Raw genomic sequence first — 20,753 nt, 5'->3', positions numbered from 1 at the left:
AGCATTAAATTCTTGATAGTCTTTTAGCTCTTGTTCAACTCATAAAACTAACATGTAGCAGTAGTTCAATTAATACATTCAAAAACATTATATATTAATGGATGAAGTGTTGTTTTGAAACTGACCAAATCCATTCCACTTCCAAATAGAACAGCAGCTATACCTATGTATTTAATATTTTATTTGACAACTACTTTCAGTAGTGGATCAGTCAGGAACAGATACTGTTTCATTGTGATCTCTTGTTTTTGCTTACTTTTCTACTTCATTATTAGTTTTGAAAATAATTACTGTAAACTTACTTACACTGATGTCCTGAATTCTGCATTTTTTAAAATTTTACCCTTTGTGTTGGTCCAGAAATAGGTAGTTTACTATTGGATTGATTAGATTAAAGCCTTTAGAATCACACTTTAGAATGGCACTTGTGAATTTAAAAAGCCATATTCAACCTTAGCCCTTTTTGATCAAATTGGATTTGCAGCTTATTTGCAACTTCCATGACCCTGAAAATGTAAGGAGTCCACTTAAAGGAGAGGCAGCTGAGATGAAGCCGTGAGTTGTTTAAATTTATTAGTGCAAGGAACTATGCTGCTCTCCTTAGCTGACTATCTGATTCAGTTTGTGACTTTTAGTTACATTTGTCTTTTCCTCAAGCAATTCTACATGGAATTCTTGACATGAGTACCTGGTGTTACATTTTGCTTTGCTACAGTTGATTACATCTACTTAGAGATTATTTCTGCTTTTGTATGTTCCTAGCATGGTTATATATTGTGATTTGTTCTTTGTTTGTATTGTTTACCTGTGTGTGTAAGGAATTTTTATCCTGAGAGTAGTTCAGTCATCTGCCAAAGAAAATGTATACAACTTTCCTTAGTAATTTTATATTCACTTTCTGTGAAGCCCTACATATATGACACAAAGCAGTGGAGAACTAGACCTCTAATGCTTGCAGTTTTCTAACAGTTATTTTAAAATATTTTTGCTTGTTTGTTTATCCAGTTCAGATTTTGTTCACTTTTCCTATGTGAATGTTGAGGGCCCTCTGCAGACTGTTATCACCTAAGCCAGCTGAGAAACATCTGCTGTGTAGTGACTGATAAGAAAAGGCCTCTGTTTCCCCAGAATTATAAGGTTGCTTCCAAAGAACCCGGTTTTACCAGTATACTGAGGTTCAGGAAATCCTGAACCTAATTTAAGTACACCCTTTCTGATATCACTAGTTTTAGTGATATACCTGAAGGTAAGTCTTCTGCTGTAGCTGACTATAGCAGCCACCTTGCAGCTCAATTTATTTCAAAACCAAAAAGTTTATTTCAGTACCCAACTGCTAGTAAAATACCTACATTCTCTCTTTCTCTCTGGCAGTGACATGAATGTAGGGGCCAGTTATGTATTTCACTGCTCCTTACATGCTGCAATGTACTCCTTACATCCTTAATGCAACTTGTATTTGGACTTACCCTTTCATTGGATCCCTGCTGCATATTTTTCTCAATACTTGCTCTTATTTGTAATTAATAAACCCATGGAAATACTCTAGTTGCTGGGGTAGTGTTTACTTCAGTTATGGTATGGTTTTATTAAGATATTGAGTGTAGGCTTCTAAAAGGTTAGAACACACTTAAAAAGATGGTCTGCTGAAAACTTCAAAACATTGTAAAAGTTATTGACTCCTGTAACCTGATAATACTTAGCAAGCATCTTAAACTTTGAACCTATTTGTAAGATTGCATTGACTTGAAACTGTTCAATTGAGCTTCTAGAATTGTTGGCTATTACCAGCGTGGAAGAAATAATTCTCAGCTGGACCTATTTCAAGGCTGGAATGGATCCAAGATAAAAGCCTTGTGACAGAGTATATACATAAATCCCTAATCTTTTTGGTCAGGTTATTTTAGAGAAGCCTAGCAGATAAGTGACATGAGGCCTTTCAATACCATTAATGAAATCCTGTCAGAATAAATTAATGAATATAATAATGATATTTTAGGCTATTTTATGGCCATGTAATGCAGTTGTTTAAAAACTCATTGCACAAACCATTTTAAGTGTTGTTGACATAAAGTAGTAACCCATGCGGTTACTATATTACTCAGTCTTTCCTGTAACAGCAGTATTGATTTGGAAAAGAAGAATTTACAATTTTCCCATGAAGTTGGCTGTATATGACAAAGGTTGCAGTCCTACTAACACAAGAACAGCGTGAGTTCTGTACAGGATTGGCTTAAAGGAACTTATGTTTTGAGATTTTGAGAAACATTGATTTTGATCATAACAGCCTTTCTGTCCAAAATGTTATAACAAAAGCCTATTTTGATTATATCAGTATGAAATGAGCTGAAATACCCCTGTGCAGAAGTGACTAATTTATTTATTGCCTTTAATAATTTGTATTTATTAATGCAATGCAATATTTAGATTTTTAAAAGGAATGAAAATGCACTGTAATCAATACCATTCAAGAAGATTGGGAAAAATATTGTCAGGAAGAGAGGAGGGAGGGATGCTACTGAACAGAGGTGACTTGGTCTTGTTTCCATAAAGAACTTAGATAAAATCAGGCTCAGAATGCCTCACACACACTGATGCTAGAAGGTAAGCATGAACATTATTCAGTAATTTAGATTATAATATACAATTCAGGTTAAATGTGGGTTTGCTTCATTTTTGGTTTAACTTTACAAACCCATCTTTAGTGTGGATCCTGCTCAGATCACCGTGAGTTGTCTTTATATTGCTCAAGACTGTAAGAATGCCAATTAAGACAAAAAGAGCTAGACCTCCAGAGACTAGTTAATGACCAACAAAGTATGTTTGTTTCTAGAACCTGTAAACAAACAAATTAAAAGCCAAGGCTCTGAAAAGCAGTGGTAACGATATCTGCTGTTTGCTGTTGTACTCTGGTAGATCTATTTTATGCTGCTTTAAATATTATTTCCAATTAATTTTTTTTTGTTACCACTACAAGTTCTTCTCCAGTCAGAAGAACTTAGTTCTAGGAATCACTTCCCCAGTCAGAAGTTGAACCCTCATCTGTTTTAGTAAAAAGCATTTTTTTTAAACCAAAGCATGTTGGCTTATACCACTTACATTCTTAGAGGGAGCTTCATTTTCTATTTCAGAGTCTTACCTTCAGGCTCTTAGTCTCAAAAATTCTCTGATGGAGACTGTAAGAGTAGCAGACTGATGTTCCCCTGTACTGAAAATGTTTTGCCCACCTGCAGAGCTCATATGTCTGCTCTTGAAATGGCTGATTGATCTGGAAAATTAACAATCTACTGTGCTAACCTTTAACCTGTTAACCTTCTCAAAGGTCAATACTGGGATAACACATCAAACCTAAAAAGGTTTCCACTTTTTCCCCCAAAACTTCAATTTTTCAAATTCTCAGTCCTCTCTTCCTGTTAAAGGAGTTCATGACTGCCATCAAGAGTTCTTATCCATAATTCAAAAACTACTGCTAATCAACACATATCTTATTTTTAAATTGAAATTCAAATATTGTAGTCAAAATATTGTTAAAAAGTAGTTTAAAACATGAAATATGAAAGAGATTAATCTCAGATGGACATCATGCATATGGACAAAACTGTGTAAGCAGAATCTGCAAGGAAATAGTAGTCAGAGCCTGAAATTAGTACTAAAAAACTCAGGGTTCATGAACATTCCTTTTTCTCCAGCTATAAATTGATCAGCTCTGAGTAGGTTCCCGCCATTAAGAAAAGACTCATGAATGAGACTAGAGGCCACACAAAGTCTGAAATACAAGTATATGAGTTCCTCTCTTTCAGCATTGCTTCTCTTTTTGGCAGTTGCTACACTATTGTTTCATGGCTCTTACTCCAGTAGGCAGTAGTCACTCACTTGGCCTGCCTTAGAAACATAAATTTCTTTTTGCAGCCATAGTCATCAGCTCTTGAAAGAACTACCAATTAATAACAAAGGCCTCTCTTGTGGCAAAAATCTCCTTGCAGTAAAAAAGTTTACTGTAGTGCCTGCATTGCCCAGGAGAAGAGAGACTGATGGCAAACATTTTCATTGCCATTTTTTTCTTATAGCTGAGCTCTTCTATATCCACTCAGATTCTTTTGCTTTATTGAACCCCTGCCCAGAAGTACTTCAGGACCAAGTATAATGGATATGGACCCCATTTTTACCTTATATTTTGTATGTGTGTTGTTAGTGCCTATAATTATTTGAAAATGCTTCAGAAAAATTACTCAAACATTTTCAACAAACGTATGACAGCAGTATCTTACAACAGTAAGAATGAAAAGTGTCAGCATTTCAAATTTGGCTTGTCAAACATGTCATCGTATATTACTTCTCTTTCTCATCTTTTGGGGAATTTATCCTCAGACTATCTGGGGGAAAAAAGTTCTCCCACTAACACAGGATCCATTCCACTTTCAGCTCTCTATGCCCTGGAGATCATCTGATATTATTGAAAGCTAATATTTGTTCCAAACTGGCACTGCTGGTGGCATCAAGAAAACTCTACTCTCTTGATTACTTTCTCTCTTGAAGGACTTATAACACTGACTGTCTCTGCAGTCTATTCAGCTTTTAAAGAAATATGGTTGACTTACTGGTTTTAGTCCAAAACTAATCTTTTCTATCTTCATTGTTTTGAAGTGAACTGCTTGCATTTGTTTAACGAGGAGACACTTCTGTCACCAAGTTTCCATAAGGGAAAATATAATTTTTTTAATGAAAACAAATCCCTGATAAGGAAGTGCATCTGAAACACAGCTATTTTGTACCTTGCTGGTCTGGCCAAATCATATGGGGTTTCTTTACCTCCACATTGACTAAAAGAACAATAATTTATTTGGTTTAATGATCATCTATTTTGTAGACAAAAAGGGTCTATTTCTGTATTTTCGATGAATAAATTTTCATTTGAGGTTTCAGTCTTATCTCACAGTAGTCATATAATATTTGTGAGAAAAACAATAACTAAAACTTTTTTGAGAGACATAAAAAGAGATACATGTAATGATAGGACTGTAAAACAAAGGCCAACAAGAAAAGTAGTGTAAAACCCTCAGAAAACTTCTGTTGGCTGTTCCTCTTGCAGACTGAAGGCATGACACCAGCAGAGTTCACATACTTCTTTCCCAAACTCTAACTTATTCTGCTGTCTGGAAAAAGCCATGTGGCTTGAGCTGTCTTCCCACAGGTACCTTCGCATGGGAAGGCAGCACTGTGCATACTGCCACAGCCAGCCAGGCTACTTACAGGATGGGTATGGGGCTGTGCCAGATATTGTCAAGCCTGCAACAGATTAGAGAGAACACAAGGTGAAAAAGTATATTGGAAAAGTAAATGAATATGTATCATACCCTCACCACATTAAGAATTATCCAGCTGTCCTGTGGACGACACCTGTATGCTCCTGGTGGCAGGGTTTCTTTCACTCCTGAGTGGTCCTGTCAATAAGAAGGAGTTCTCTCAGCCCTAGGAAAGCTTCCTGACAATGTGATAAACTAATGCCAAAGTCTTGTTTTCCTTTAAGGGGGATAGAAAAATACTTACTTAAAAAAATTATAATTGCTCTCTATTTCAGCAGTTCAGTTAAAGACCAAAGCCTGATCAGTGAAGATTTCTTGTTAACTATCTAAAACTGATTTATTTATTGTTCTGTTTGTAAATCCTTCTTTAACAAGAATTATTTGTGGGCTTCTCTGTCCAAAACCAGTCAACACATTTGGTTGTACTTTCAACTGTGTTTTTCTAACATGATTACTTCAAAGATGAATGTGGTTCATCTGAAATTTTCAGAAATTGAGTGTTTTTTTACATCAATTCAAAATGCTTTTTCCAAGAACCTCCCACAAAAAGTAGCAGACTGATACACTTCTGACAAAAATAGAAAAGAAAAAAAAAGGAGATATAACTCTTACTTCAAATTTAAATGCATAGTATTTGTCTTTGTCATTCAAAATCTGATCAGTTGAGATGTATTTACAGTGTGCAGAACATGCAGTAAACTTTTCTTTCGGAGTCCCTGCTGCTGTCAGTTTTCCTGAAATTGGTCATCCAAGCTGCAAAAGAGGGCAGGAATATTTGTACTATTATCCTAATAAAACCCTAAACGACTTCCCAAGTGGCACCTTCAGCACAGCAGTGGCTCTGCTTTGTGCTACTCCTCCCCTCTGACCACAGCAGCTGTGGAGGTCTCCAACCTCAGCAGGAGTCTCGGCTGTGCTTCGCTGCTGAGGGAAGAGCTCAACATCCCTCAGCCTGCTCAGGTTGAAATCAACCCTGAGTTGAGCAGGAGTTTGCATTAGGTCATCTCCAGAGTTTTCTTCCAACCTAAATTATTCCATGTGTTCATGAAAAGTATAAAAATAGGAGAATATGTAAAAGTCATTAATCTGCAGTGTTACTTGTCTGGGTTTTTATTTGGAATAAAGGGTTACCTGTAGAACAGTTTGATCACCTGTAGAACAGTTGAATTCTGGTCACTACAGAAAAGAGTAAAAACCCATCAGCTTTAAGTGCTGGCAAATGACCCCCCTCCAGTATAATAGGAAATGTGAAAACTGGATATGAAAAAGTGGAACTGGATTCCTGCAAGGGGGAGATCTCCTGCCAGTTCTGAGATAGAATCTTTGGGGAAATTAAAGAGATGACTCACTGTAATGCACAGTGTGCCTGTACAACCAGTAAATCAAAAGAGACAGTGTCACAATCCATTCTTTTTTCTCTTATGTAGCAGAGGATTTTGCTTTCATTTGCAGTACAGAACAAGAAATGGATTTAAGTTCACAGATGTGACAGATTACTGACTGAACAGGCTTCAAAAAAAGACAAGAAAATGTTCTTTAAACATTGCAGGAGATAACTCACAGACATGGCGATACTTATTTTTAGAGATTTTGTAGATCATCTGCATTGTCGTGTTAATGTTTAAAATTTCTCACTAGGCTGACACATTTATCATAAATATAATTGGGAAGTTTTCTGGTTCATAAATTCTGAACTGAGCATGTAAATGGTATAAACATCCCAGACAGTGGCCAGAAGGGGATAATACAAACTTAATCTATGTGTAAGAGAATGCAGTACTTCTGTCTAGATTAGGAGAACTGGAAAAAATATGAAAATGAAATTTTATGGAGCAGTCTGGTTTGGTAAATAATTGATATTAGCAAATGAAGATAATTAATTTTTTAGAAATCTAATCTTATTTATTTTGACAGTATGTATTTGAGAGATAAATAAATTTGAGATATTGAAGTAGATGCCAGGGATCTCTGAAATGAGAAGTTTGGCATTACAACATTACGATTTGTATTTGAATGCTGCTTAAGAAATTTTTAAACTAATATTAAATCAGAGTACTAACTATTTTATCAATTGTGGACTCTTTTGTTACTAGAAAGTCAGTATGAACAGAATATATTGTGAAGGGCTGATTTTGGCTGGCTGCCAGCACCCATCCTCAGGAGGACAGAAAGAAAATAAGATGGACAAGATCATGGGTTGAGGTAAAGACAGTTTAATTAAAAAAAACACAAAAAACAAAAAACAAACAAACAAACAAAAAAAACAACCAACAAAAAAACCCCCACAAGAGCCACATGTGTAAGGGAAGGAAAAAAGAAGAAACTTATTCACCATTTCACTCCAGCAGACTGATAGATGTCCAGTGAATTTCTGGACACCTGGCAATTCCTTCAGAAGGCAAACACTATAACCCTAATTATCCCTTCTTTCCCTTCCTACCCTCCCTTTTATGACTGAGTATGATGCATAATGGAATATCTTTTGGTTCAGTTCAGATCAGGTGCCCCAGCTGTCTCCCCTCCTAATCTCTTACCTGTCTGCAGCCTGTTGGCCTTCTGAGTGGTGGCTTGGAGAGACAGCCCTGATGCTGTGTGAGCACTGCTCAGCAATGGCCAAAACACCAGCGTGTTGCCAACACCCCTGTAGATATAAATGCAAAGCACAGCACTGCACGGGCTGCTAAAATGAAAGTCCCAATGTGGGACTCCCTCAGTCAGACCCAGTGTGTGTAAGAAAGGAGATGTGCAGTATTATGGCTGGCTTAAAACTGTATTTAATGCATGCATATACTTTTTTGTTCCCGAGAGCATGTGAAAAAGACATTTAAAAAAAAAAAAGTGGGCAGTATATCTGACACATAGCTAGAAAAATATTTATTTTGAAAAATAATATAAGTTAAAGTATCGATAAATGTTAATTAAAAATGAGATTTTTAAAGTCCTGAAATATGATAATTTAATCATACTCTCCTTATAGTGACTAGTTTCTGTTGATTAGGTCTCACATGACTTTAGTGCCTTATACCTTCATAGTGGTATGACCATTGCTTCTTACTATTTCTATCTTCTCCTTTAAGAGAGCAAATATTACTGTATGAGGCTTAAAATACTAGGGTTTACCTGAAGAATTACATTTGATCTTATCTGCTTCTAAGCGTTCTCATGGCTTCAACTGGTTTCAGAATGCAGGGAGAATTTTTGCACTGTTGTTCCTGAGCAGAGAGGAGGGTTTAGAAGTGCTCTGCCAAGCCATTCAGCAACCTTCTATTTCTTTAATTTAACAGTGTAGAATATCAGTTTAGTTACAAAATCCCCCACATAAGCAAGAGGTAAACTCAGGAATTACTGTAAAATACATTGGTGGGCAAATCTGAGGTAACGATCTCAAGGTGTCCTTTTAAGAACCCCATTTGCTTTAGCTGCTAATGTGGAAGATAGCTTTCAGTCAGTATAAAACTATTTCTGGAACAAATTATCATTGAAGAGTAGCATTTTGAAACATTTTCCACATTGAGCATCAGACAAATATATTTACTCCACAGTTTATTTAATTATTTGTCTTGATGTCTTCTTTTCAAATTCAGATTTAACACAATATTTTAATAAAATCTTAATTGAAGTTTGCTCATTCTTTTAAAGGTTTCTTATTGACAGTGTTTTATTATGTAATCTTTTACGTGATTTGGAAATGTATTTTTCCATCTCATGTATAAGTTTAAAGATAATTTTTTCAGTTAGAATGGTATTTTCCACACTCCATATTTTAACTGAAGTCACCAGTTTTAGCTGCAGTTTGGGATATGTGTAGGCCTACAATGAATGCTAGACCTTCACTCTAGAAATCAGAACTGTGCCAGTGTTAAAACATAAAATAATCCATATTTGGTCATATCTCATAGTTTAAAAATCCAATAAAGATGAGTTTGCATTTAACTAACTACTTTTACATTTAATGGAACTGAAATCCCCAGAAGATGATTCATCTGATTCAGAGGTGTTCTTGCATGTTAACAAGGTAGGCTAACAAGTAGGCAGCATCCGTGTGTGTTATCAGCACTCTTTACATCACAAATTTAAATGACAGCACCATACAAGATGCTCTAAAGAAAATCGACTCCTTCTCAGCCAGAACCTGTGCAGATGTTTAAGATAAATCAGATGAGTCATGTCTGTAATGTTCTTAGTCTTCTCCATTTACTCTGGAGAGAAGTGGACTCTTCCAGGGAATCCTAGAATTACTAGCTGAAATTGAGACTTTTTAAAAGTCTGTAGCTGAGATGAAACTCCATAGTACTTGTAACTAATTGATCTTAAAAATGTATTTGTCCTGATTTAGGGCAAATTTGTGAGAGAACCCCTGAATGGGGTCCCTCTGGGAAGCAAACCCAAAGGGCCCCTCCCCACAACTGATCCAGGAAAAGAACTTCCTCAGAGAAAAGTGGAAAAGATTATTTTTTTAACAAACAAAGTGCCCACAAGCATAAAGAATGAATGATATGAAACAATAAAACCTTTTTTGCTCTGAAGTGAGGTAGTAAATTCAGGAAGTCCCTGCTGTGGGTAGCTCAGCTCTCCCAGTCTGCTATCAGTCCCTCTGAGGCCCAGGCTGGGTGGGCCGCAGGTGCCAGCTCCCGGTGCTCCTCTGAGTTTTCAGTCCAGAGCAGGTTTAAATAGTCCCAAGAAAAGGGAAAAAAGGGAAAAAACAGTGCAGAGAGCTTCTGTGCCTCAGCTAGCTAAAAGTAAGAGCAAAGCAGGTCTCTGTGCCATTGCTTGTCTGTGCCTCAGAGGAGCACAGTCCAGGAGCAGGAATGCAGATGAGCAAATGCTGTTTTCAAAACAAACTCCACATCTTCTTTCTGCCCCTTCACTCTCAGAACCAGTCTCAGCAGTGATTCTCTCTCTCCAAGATCCTGCTTCATGAGTCTCTGCTTCATACTCCTCAAGGCTGCCCCTCCATGATAACCCTCCCCTTGCCAGCTAACCCCTTCTTCTATCTCTCATCCTTATTGGATATGGCTGTTCCTCATCAGGGCAAGGCTGTTTTGGTTAATTAACACAACTGTTACTTATCAGGGGTTACTTTGTCTGAAAGGTACAGAACAACATAAACAGAAGAGACAACTGGGGATACAAGCATCAAAAAGGACATTAGCCAAAAGCATCAAAGCTTAGTGTCAAAAGGCATGTGCATACATCTCTCTCTCTGCATTGTTTGAAGATGTGCTACTCCTTAGGGAAAATTAGGAGAAAATTATTTTCAATGAAGTTCAGACCACAAATTGTGATCAGACCACAAATTTTCTTCATTTGTGTGTCTTATAATTGTATTACAAGTGATAGTGGTGGAGCAAAAACCTGAGCAATTTGTGGTTCTGATGTGTCTGTGGTTCTGAGTTATCTGTCTTCTGATAACTCATTTTCAAGACATTAAAAGAAGACTGTATTGTAAAATGGAAAGTCTACAATAGAGAGCTATTGATTTGAGGGTAAAATCAATAAAAATCTTCCATCACTTTTCCTTCTATATTTCAATAATAATTTTATTTAAAATGCTGAGTATTGAAGGTACCAGAAAATAAAGCAGCCAGTACAACAGAGAGCAAAGTTATATCAACCATGTTGGACTGGTATCAACCATTGGATGGTTAAGAAGTCACAGCAAAGGTGTTTGTCAGCCAAGGAGTGGAAGAACAGGCTGTCTCTTTGCTGTGTTTTCCATGCAAAACTCTGCTGTGATTACATGCCAGCTCCTGTCAAATGACTGGCCCTGGACACAGTTGTGCTTTATATACAGTTGTCAAGTAACACGATAAAGAAACAATCTCCTCAGTTTCATAATTTGTACGATGCTTGAAGTTTACTTCTTTTCCATCTGCTCTGCAATCTGCTGCTGATAGTACATTATGAAGGAAGCCAACCAAATCCTCAGACCAGCCCCTGAGTTGTCAAGCCTCATTTTCTTTCAATTTCTTCTCAAAGGTACCTGTGAACATGATAAATAATTTTTGTTTAACAAATCCAGTTTCTATATCTCTGTCTGATTTTATAGACTACAGCAAGACTGATATACACTAGTCATCTTAAACAGATTCAAAGCCAAATATACATAGCTGAATCATAGGATCATAGAAAGTTTTGGGTTGGAAGGAACCTTATAGATCATCTAGTTCCAAGCCCCCTGTCATGGGCAGGGCTGCCATGCACTAGACCAGCTTGCTCAAAGCCCCATCAAACCTGAAAGATATTTTCTGTTCACACCTGTAAGTAGTTTTAAATAATAACTTTTACTCCTATGACAGTTTCCCAATTGATTTTGATTTATCCATACAATATTGGCTATGTGTGTGCAGGCTATGGAACTTGGATAATGTTTTACAACAAACCTTTTGCAGAGAAAGTGCTTCAGGGATCCTCATTTAGGGCTCATTTGTAGTTAGATTGTAGTATCCCTTTTAAAGCTGTGGTTTACAGTTCTTTTCAAATCTAGCTCAAATTCTCTTCAGTCATGATCACTGAGTATCTGTCAGCAGAGATTCTATGTCAACATTTATTTGTTCTTTCTGTTCCAATTCATTAACTTATGGCATGTTTTTTGTAGTTTTCTGGCATTTTGTTGTTTTAAAATAAAAACCCCCAAATTTTTAAATCAAATTTTCAGGGAAATTTAGTAAGTTAATGATTAATATGCAAAGTTGCATCATCTTCTAATACTTACAAGTTTTTACTAAAGTTTATTTAAATATTTTTTTGCTTTGCCAGCTGGACTGCTGTTTACAAGCAGAGTCTATCTGGTGTCTATCTAGCTGCAAATTGTCCTACTTTCCCCTTTCTGAATAGCAATAATACTGCAGTTACTTGTTTATATACTTTATATACTTGTAATAATGCTTTTAAACTTCTCTGTCATCCCTACAGCGGAAACAGATAGAAAGTACAAACTTTTGCTGAAATTCACTAAAGTTTTAAAATTGTCAAAGCACTTGGTTAGAATGATAGAGTTCCAGCTATATTATTTTATTCAATTTTGTTTATATTCTGTTGATGGCATGAACAGTTCTCTTTTTTTTTAAGTGAATAATTTTTTGTCTTTGAACTTCCATTTCTGAGAATATTGCTACACATCTGTCCCTTTCCCTTCTTAGCCATATTAAAATGTCAAAAATGGGCATGGATGTGTGTAAGCCATGGCCCTTTCTGAAGAGTACAACCAGAGCAGCATTACTCAAATCCATTCTTACCAGTATCTCACCAAGTTTAAAAACAAAGCATTATTTATTTAAAAGAAAATGTTTCACTGCATCTCTTTTTTCTGAATTACTTATCTAGCTTCACTTTTATAAATGTAGTGCCTGATATATTCTTTAGTTTCTGTTGCTTTTTTAAAACTGTTAATAATATTCCCAAATCTGTTATTTTTAAATTTTACTAGCTGAAATATCTGAAATATTCTGAAATATTCTGAAATACCACACACCAAACAAATCATCTGTATTTTAAGATAAGCCTATCTACAATGCTTAACAAGTGCCCAAGGCCACTTCTCTTATTTGTGTCCTTAGGCACCTGTTTTAACTCACATTTTGGCACTTTTTACTGTAAAACTATTCTGATATACTATATAGGCTAATGGAATGAATATAATAGGTAATTTAATGTGCCAGGACATAGTACAGTGTTGCAGATTAGTTGCAGAATGTTACTACCCTATTAAAAGAAATGATAAAAAGCAGCACGGTTCTTTTAACTTGTCACAAGTTCTCCTAACTTGTTTCATTATTCACTAAAATAATTTTCAATTAGCAATTCACTTAGCAGTAAGAAAATATCTTAATCCTCTCCTGCAGCACCAAACTGGCATGTAAGAGGCAACTCTGTGTGTCACTGCTCCAGTAAAAACAACTTATGCAGCCGTCAGAGCTGAAATGGAAGCATAAGCAGATGCATATAAGTGCTTGTGTGAGTGTGTGGTGAGAACAGGTAAGGCTGTGCTGTGCGTGAATGGGTGAGCATTCACCTGTTAGCACAGAATTAGAAATGTTTCTGCAACCTACCCTTGGATGAGTATTGTATCCTATATTTGCAGCAGAAAAATGCTATATGCACTCTTCAGCCTTTGCTTTTCTTCTTTCTGACTAAACAGAATATATGTTTTTATGATACACTTTGGACACGAATAGCAAAAATCCTGGAAAATTTGTAAAAGTTATCTCATGGACATAATGAATTGGAAAAATCAGTGTGTTTAATTCCTTTTTCAGGCATCTTCTATTTTTCCTCTAGCTATCCTGTCCATCATAAGTGCTTTGTAGGGTTAGTACATAATTTTCATCAGGGCACTTAGGTAATGATGGAGAAAGGTGCTCATCCGAGGGAGGAAATCTGGGTTCAATTCCCTACTTGCCCATTCATTGTCTCCAATTTTATTTGTCATTTAAGGTTTGACAGACACACACAAAAATGTAGGTGTCGCAAATCCTGTCATTTAAACTCTCTGGAAATATGTGCCAGCAATCACCAAAGTTTACCTTTACCCAAGGGGGCTGCGTTCCTCCCAGAGAGGAGGTCCTTAATGCTTTTGAATTTGCAGATCCCTGAGATTTTCCCAGTAGAGATGCAAACTCTCACAGCCTCTGGCAGTAGGTCTGTCATCCTGATTTACATTTTGCCACTCCTTTAGACTTAAGCTGTTGGCCATTTTCATATATATGACATCACTATGCCATAGAAGAAAATAATCTAAATTAACATCCTGCTTTGAATTGCTGTTAAATCTGTTGATTGTGGAGACAGCCTAGGAAGATTAGCATAATTAGGCAAAAGTTAACCTGTATGAATACCACCTGATCTCTAAAGAGAAGTCCAGACTCTATTGGACATCAAGTGCTTAATGCTTGGGTTTATTGGAATAAGATCTACAAAAACCTGCACAGAAAACTCCAACTAGCAGCAGAAAAAACTATATTAAGAACAAAAATATGTTAAAAATTCTATCCAAATTTGCTTAGGCACCTTAATTTGTATTTTAGTTGTGATCTAATCCAAAGACTATACTGACCAGTGGCATCCATTCCAAAAGTGAAGGAAAGGGAATATTTTTCTTATATGTGAAAGATGATATTTATACAAAATATAGAATATACAGCTTCAGTTTTACCTCACCTAACAGAGTCCTGAAACACATATTTCTCATCCTCTTGTGTCATCATCTTTTCATATTGAGAATGACAGTGAGGTGAAAATCTCTGACTTTGAAGGGCATTAAACCAGTGTCCCTTGGAATAGAGACTGGACCCTTTGTGAACCCTATCATTTAAGTTACATACCTCTTCTCCATTAACAGACAGAATTGAAATTGCTACGTTTTTCAATGGGCCTTGCCTTAAAGGTAGGCTTGCAAAGCTAGAAACTAAATGGCCTATTCCTGTGGACAGTGAGGAGCTCCTCTGTATCCTAGCAGCAGAACTGCTAAGGGCTTGGGAATGCTACAAGCAAAGTCCCCAGAGTAAGTTACGCAGCCCTCAGGCCTGTGGACTGATGAGCAGAGGTTTTCAGAATTACAATTCCACTGCCTGATTTCAAAAAACCGTGAATAAATAAGTTACCAACCAGTGATGCTCAGTTACAGAATCAGTCTGTGAATCTCAGGTGTTCTGCACTGTGCCATGGATCCTCCTCGCTGTAGCCAAGCTGTTTTTGCTTCTGAGATTTTTGTGTCTTGGAGATTAGCCTGCTGATCCTCTTGTGGCTGTTACCTCTTTGATGTCTTGTCAAGCAAAATTCCTGGTTCAGTGCCTCTTAATTCTCTCTGTTCTGGTGTCACAGAAGTTTCATCTGTATGTCTAATGCATGCACTGGGGATGGTTCAGGACTGGATGAATAGCTGTTGTGCTCTCTGTGCTGTTTGCTGGTAGCTATGCATTATGCCATCCTCATTATGATGTGCCAGTTTACAAGACAGCAGGTCCTGCTGTCTCTGGGCACTTTCCAGTTCCCCATGGCTCTGACTTCAATTCCTAACATTACAAGAGTAGCTTTTCAGCTGAGTGAAGTGCTACCAAGTGTCTCATTTGCTATTCTGTCATTTTAGAGTGACAAATACAGATCAGGAACTGTATCTGCAGTCTTTTATGTATGATTTCAGTTATTCTGACACTCTCTGCCTTTTCTAAATTGAGAGTAATGGAAGCTTGTGGTGCCACACCTAAACACGTACTTCTTTGCAGCCTGTATGAACTCCCATGCTTTCACTTGTCTGCCAGTGTCAAAGCATTTCACTTTGTCAGATGCACCAAGGAAGATGGGTTCCATATAGATAATAATCTATTTAGGGGGAAGGCCAAATAATAAAACCACCTCAGAAAAGTACATATTGGACTGTAGAACATGTACAGACTTTTTGTTACTCAACATAAAAGATATCTAGGCCTCCCCTCCTTTTTAAAGAGCCTTAAGTTATCACTCTCTGTGGGTGCAGTTCTTGTTGGCTCTGTACAGAACATACACTCTGTGCTGTGTGCCAGCCCAGTGCCTTCAGTACTCTGAAGTGTATAAAGAACCAGCTGAAGCTTAGTTAAGATGCATCAGGGTTGCTAAAATTGCTTTAAAAGGCATCTAAAATTTCCCCAAAGTGTCCATGATCTCATTACTGTCCCTGGACACCCAAGGTTCAGGTCAGATGTGTCTGTGTTGTCAGCTGTGTCACAGGCCTCACAAGAGATAGAGAGCTCTTTGGATTATCATCTGGAGATCAAGTTATGTCACATCACTGGGAATCACTTAGTCACATTGGTTTAACAATGCCTTTTAATATGTGAACATGTTTTTTTTTTGACATGCTAGCCATCAAGAAGTAATGTAAGGCAAGTAAATCCTTGACCCAGTCTGACCAAGCTCCAGGGAGAGTTTGACTTCCTGGTTTGCACTTACATTTCAGTGTCTCTGTTCAAGCTGGAGCTCATTCTTAGATCCTGTGATGGTCAAGAAAACACAATTTCAGCACTGAGACATGAGTTTCAGTCATGATGTTTTTTCCAGTGCTTGGACCAGTGTCGATAGCACCACAGTGATTTGTGCATCTTTATCCAATGTAAAATTTAAAACCCTCCATTTGCTTTCTGTTCATCATTTTAGCAGTCTCACCCTTTGAAAAAATGCAGATACCTTCCTTTGAACAAAATCTCTGGGCTAGAGTGGTTGTCTCCCTCTTTATCCATTCTGTGCACACTGCTGCTGACTCCAGAAACTGTTCAAATACGCTGGGCTGATGTGTCTTTTTACTGACTCATGGTTATTAACATACCTTTTGCGTCAGTGTGGATGTAGACAGTTACTTATGATTTTTATTTTTTTAATCTGTTTTAGAACTGTGTTTGTGAAGTCTCCTTTGAGTTTTGATTCCTCTTTTTTCCTGTTCTGTTAAAATGTTACTCTAACTTCCTTAGACTTTGGCCTGCTAAGGGCAGTTTCCCTGGAGCTGCAGCTTCCAGTCTTACTGTGAAAGGCTCCCAAATCCCAGTCACAAATTTGTCCTTTATAATATTCACAAGTATTGGCTCCTCAGACTTTGATTATTTGCACTTCTCCTGTCTATTTCAGAAGAGCTTTTTTACTCTGGGTTTTACCAGCTGTGTTTCTCACTCAGTGTTTCCTTAGACTGTGCTGCTCCTTGATATGCTTGTGCCTCACTGCAGAATACACATATGGCAAAGCAAACAGAAATCTTTAGACAAGCTATAGAAAATCTGGGCTGACCATGACAGTGGGACCCAGCGGACATTAGTCCTCCTGCAAGGTGCAGACATGGGTCCTAGCCAGGAAGAAGACTAAAAAATTGAAGAAAACTACTCATCACTAACTAAAGCTAGCAAAATGTGAAGATTTTCCACAACAGAATTAATTTTACTTTTGGTACTGTTATAATACATATCCTGCTAGTATCATCAGAAGAGCATATCTTTTTTGAAAATGTCAAATGTAAAAACCTGAAAATGAAACTTTTTTTTTTGATTCATTTTTAGCAGCCCAAAGTCCCTATTTTAAAATAGTGAATTTCTCTTTGTGTTTTCAAAGGAAAATAATACTGCAGAGAGCATAAAAGACACAGGGTGTAACGCTAGCAGTTAATGAAATAGTAATGCATTTCGTTACTATTTCTAATAAGATAACAATGCTAAAAACATTCTTCTTGTTCATAAAAAGTTGTAGTTGTATTTTAATCAGTAAATGCACTTAAAACATGCACAGATTATATTCCTAACAGTTTCTTTATAATAATATGCTATTTTAACACTAACTGAAGGTTTGTTGATTTGCATATTTAATTCAAGCATTAGTTACTTGTAGACAGGAATGCACAATTTATAGGCTTCTTTGATGCTTTCATGTTTGAAATTACAAAAAGAACTGTTGTGAAGATGTGATCCTTTCGTGGCCTTTCTGTGTATTTAAGTGTTGTATCCAGCTCATTCAACCTTATTGTAAGCCTTCTGATACATGACATTCATAAAAACAAGTGATTACACTGAGAATTTCACTTAGCATTAAAAAGAATCGCTTATGTCTGGGTTGATTTCTCTTCTACGAGTTAATACCCATATTCAGGGACCTCTAAGCCTTTTGGTTAACCTTCCTTGTGTTCAGCAGCCTGCCAGAGTGGCTGTGGCAGGCCTGCTCTGTATGCCAGGGCTTTGGGAATTGCCCAAGTGGCCTGTTCTCTGGGGGTGTTGTGCAAGTGTTTGCTTACTGTACACCTGTAGTCATGTATAAAGCATATGAGAATGTGTAGTGCCTGTAAGAAAAGGTGAGAACCCTGGCGTTTTGTGTGTGTTTCCCACTGATGGAGAAGACTAAGATACGCTTTGCATTTGAGGGCCATTCCTTACAAACGACACTTACTGCCATGCCTTCTTTGTGAGGAAGACTCCTTCTTAAAGGAATGCAGACTTGAGTATTTTCTGCCTTTTCAGATGCTACAAGAATGGCATGTCCAAGATGCAGGAAAAAAGAAATTTCAAATATTTTCCAGTTCTAAAGCACCTAGGAGAATATATTTGGGAGGGTGTGCTTGCTACTTTTCAGCCTTTGTTTCTGATGTTGCTGTCTCTTGGAGGCAACATTGAAACAGGGAGACTTTAGGCTGACCCTGTTCTTGGGTTCTTGCATCCTTATTAATGACATGGTGAATTTAAGGCACTCTCTGATGAACTTTTAACTACATGGAATGTTATTAAAATAGTTTAGATTTTTTTTTTTCAGCAGAAATTCAGTCAACATTTATGTGCAGTTCAACAGGAAAAATAAACAGATGGCATTTTTGTTAGTGACATACCAGCTGAAAGGTCACAATGTGTATAAAGAAAAGGGCTGTTACAGTAGGACATTTTCATGTGTCATGAAACTATTCACTGATGATAATATTTCTGCTCTACAACATACTAAATTGTCTCTAAGAAATTATGCCATGCTGTGCATGGATTTGTGCTAGCTAGACCTTCTATCTTGATCAGATATTTAGATTTTAACAGAACTGGCCCAGAGAGTGGAATCAGTTTGCACTGATCCAGTTGCAGAGATATGGTCTGTATAGCTCCTACACATTGCAATATTTGGTACATAATAGTGGTAAAATTTGAATAATAGCACAATGCTCAAGGACACTTTTACGTGTGACTGTGTCACTTATGCACACTCTTAAATAGGCATAACATTACATTAAAAGTGTTTACAAGTGTCTTGAAAACAAAAATATCACTTGTAAAGTCAAAATGCAATTGCCATTCATATTCATTGTCATCGTTATTAGCTCTTGAGGAGAGTTGCCTCTTGTTGACCACTATAAAAGTCTTTTAGAAAAGTATATCAATATATTAAAATGTATGTTTTTTGGAAAGATTTTAATCCAGAACAAGTAACTTTAACTTCTTAATTGTCCTTATAGCATCTTGGTGAACTTGAAATCAAATTACCAAGTGAGGTTGTAAATCCTATCTGTTGCATTATTTAAGCAGAATGGAAATGCTTCTTTTGGATTTAAGTAAAATATATCTGCGAAAATAAATGGTGTAAATCTAGAAACAGTGACATCTCACTGAAATTTTGCAAAAATTTCTTGCACTGATGTGTTAAAAAATGTGGTTGTATAACTGATAGAGTGAAAAGTCAAGCAGCTCAATTATCTTTTTAAAGATTCCCTGAAGATTTTTATTTTTCTTCATTGGGATTTTGCAAAGTCACTGATTTGAAGAATGTTGTAATTCTATTTGTATAAAGAAAAAAGATAAAAAGCATAAAATATTTCTGCTTCCAGAAGCTTTACATAATCCTAAAGTCTCTGCCAACTGTTATTTTAGCACCTTCAAAAGAGACATGGACTTCAAAATCAGATTCACATTGCATTTCTAATTGGAATTGACCCATATGGGTTCAGTTCTATGTCAAGGCTCAGATCTAGCAGAAAAGTTATTATGAAAGCAATGGGAAATCTTTCACAGATAATCACAAATTTTGTCACTAATGCAAGTTCTTTGTAACTACATTGAGCAAATGTGCCTATCTTACATTTGTGTTCTTGTTTCCACAGTGCATACATTATAACAGACTTCATGGGCATCAGGAATGAAAATTTTATGAAGGTAGCTGCAGTTGGGACTTGGATGGGAGATTTTGTCACAGCGTGGATGGTAAGAAACATAATTACATTTTAAAAAGAAAGGAATATGTTTGTTGCTTTCAAGGGAAAGAGAAGAGGAGAAGAGAGAAAACTGTTTCTCTCAGTCAAGTGTTTCAACCCAGAAAAGTAAAAAGTTAACAAATGCATCATGGCAGGTATTCAATTGACAATCTAGAAGAGTTTCAGTTAAAATGTATCAGAGCAATTTTTATTTTTTTTCTGCGAGGGGGAGTTTTGCCACTGACTTCTGCAGCGTGGCCCTTCTTTGCTATGAAGTAGCATCACAACTTGCTATCCTGTGAAACAGTGACTAACAGCTAAAGATAAATAAGTCTAATGAAAAGAAGTATAAAGAGAAGAAAAATTAAACTGAAAGACTTGCTAGAGAGCAATGGAATGAGAGAAGGAAAACAAGCCAGTTATATGCCAGGGTTTGAAGGTAGTCTGATGTGAAACTATTTGATTAATTCTGTATCTAATTTAGGACTTAGAAAAATAAAATTTTCACTTGGATTATACTTGTTACAAAAGCTTTCTTCTGAAATATGTGCAGGCCAAAGATCAGCTTAGTGAAAGAGAACCAGAAAATGACAGCTTATTTTTGGGAACAAAATAAAGCATCTGCTCATTTTAATTGTTCAGAAAAAGCATTTCTTAAACACAAAGTGATGAAATGTGAATTTAATGATTTTTTAAGATTAGGTTTTTAAGATAGGTAAGATTGTAAAATAGGTAAGATTTTTAGCAATTGTATTTTAACAATGTCTTCTACCCTCCATGCTTGG

The 20,753-nt window shown here is 36.6% G+C and overlaps 1 protein-coding gene across 4 annotated transcripts in view; it reads left to right on the top strand.

Annotated features, from left to right (window-relative positions):
* The window catches only part of TMEM117 (transmembrane protein 117), a 188,558-nt gene that overhangs the window by 60,105 nt on the left and 107,700 nt on the right, over positions 1–20,753 (top strand). For all 4 annotated transcript variants that reach the window (XM_063396600.1, XM_063396599.1, XM_063396598.1 and 1 more), the window contains exon 4: positions 19,879–19,978. In XM_063396600.1, the coding sequence (XP_063252670.1) occupies positions 19,879–19,978 (100 nt within the window). The remainder of the gene's footprint in view (positions 1–19,878; positions 19,979–20,753) is intronic.

Source organism: Prinia subflava, chromosome 4 (genome assembly GCF_021018805.1).
Source record: "Prinia subflava isolate CZ2003 ecotype Zambia chromosome 4, Cam_Psub_1.2, whole genome shotgun sequence".
In the NCBI taxonomy this organism is placed as follows: Eukaryota; Metazoa; Chordata; class Aves; order Passeriformes; family Cisticolidae; genus Prinia; species Prinia subflava.
Note: the sequence above shows the minus strand (reverse complement) of the source record. Positions and strands in the feature narration are given on the sequence as shown.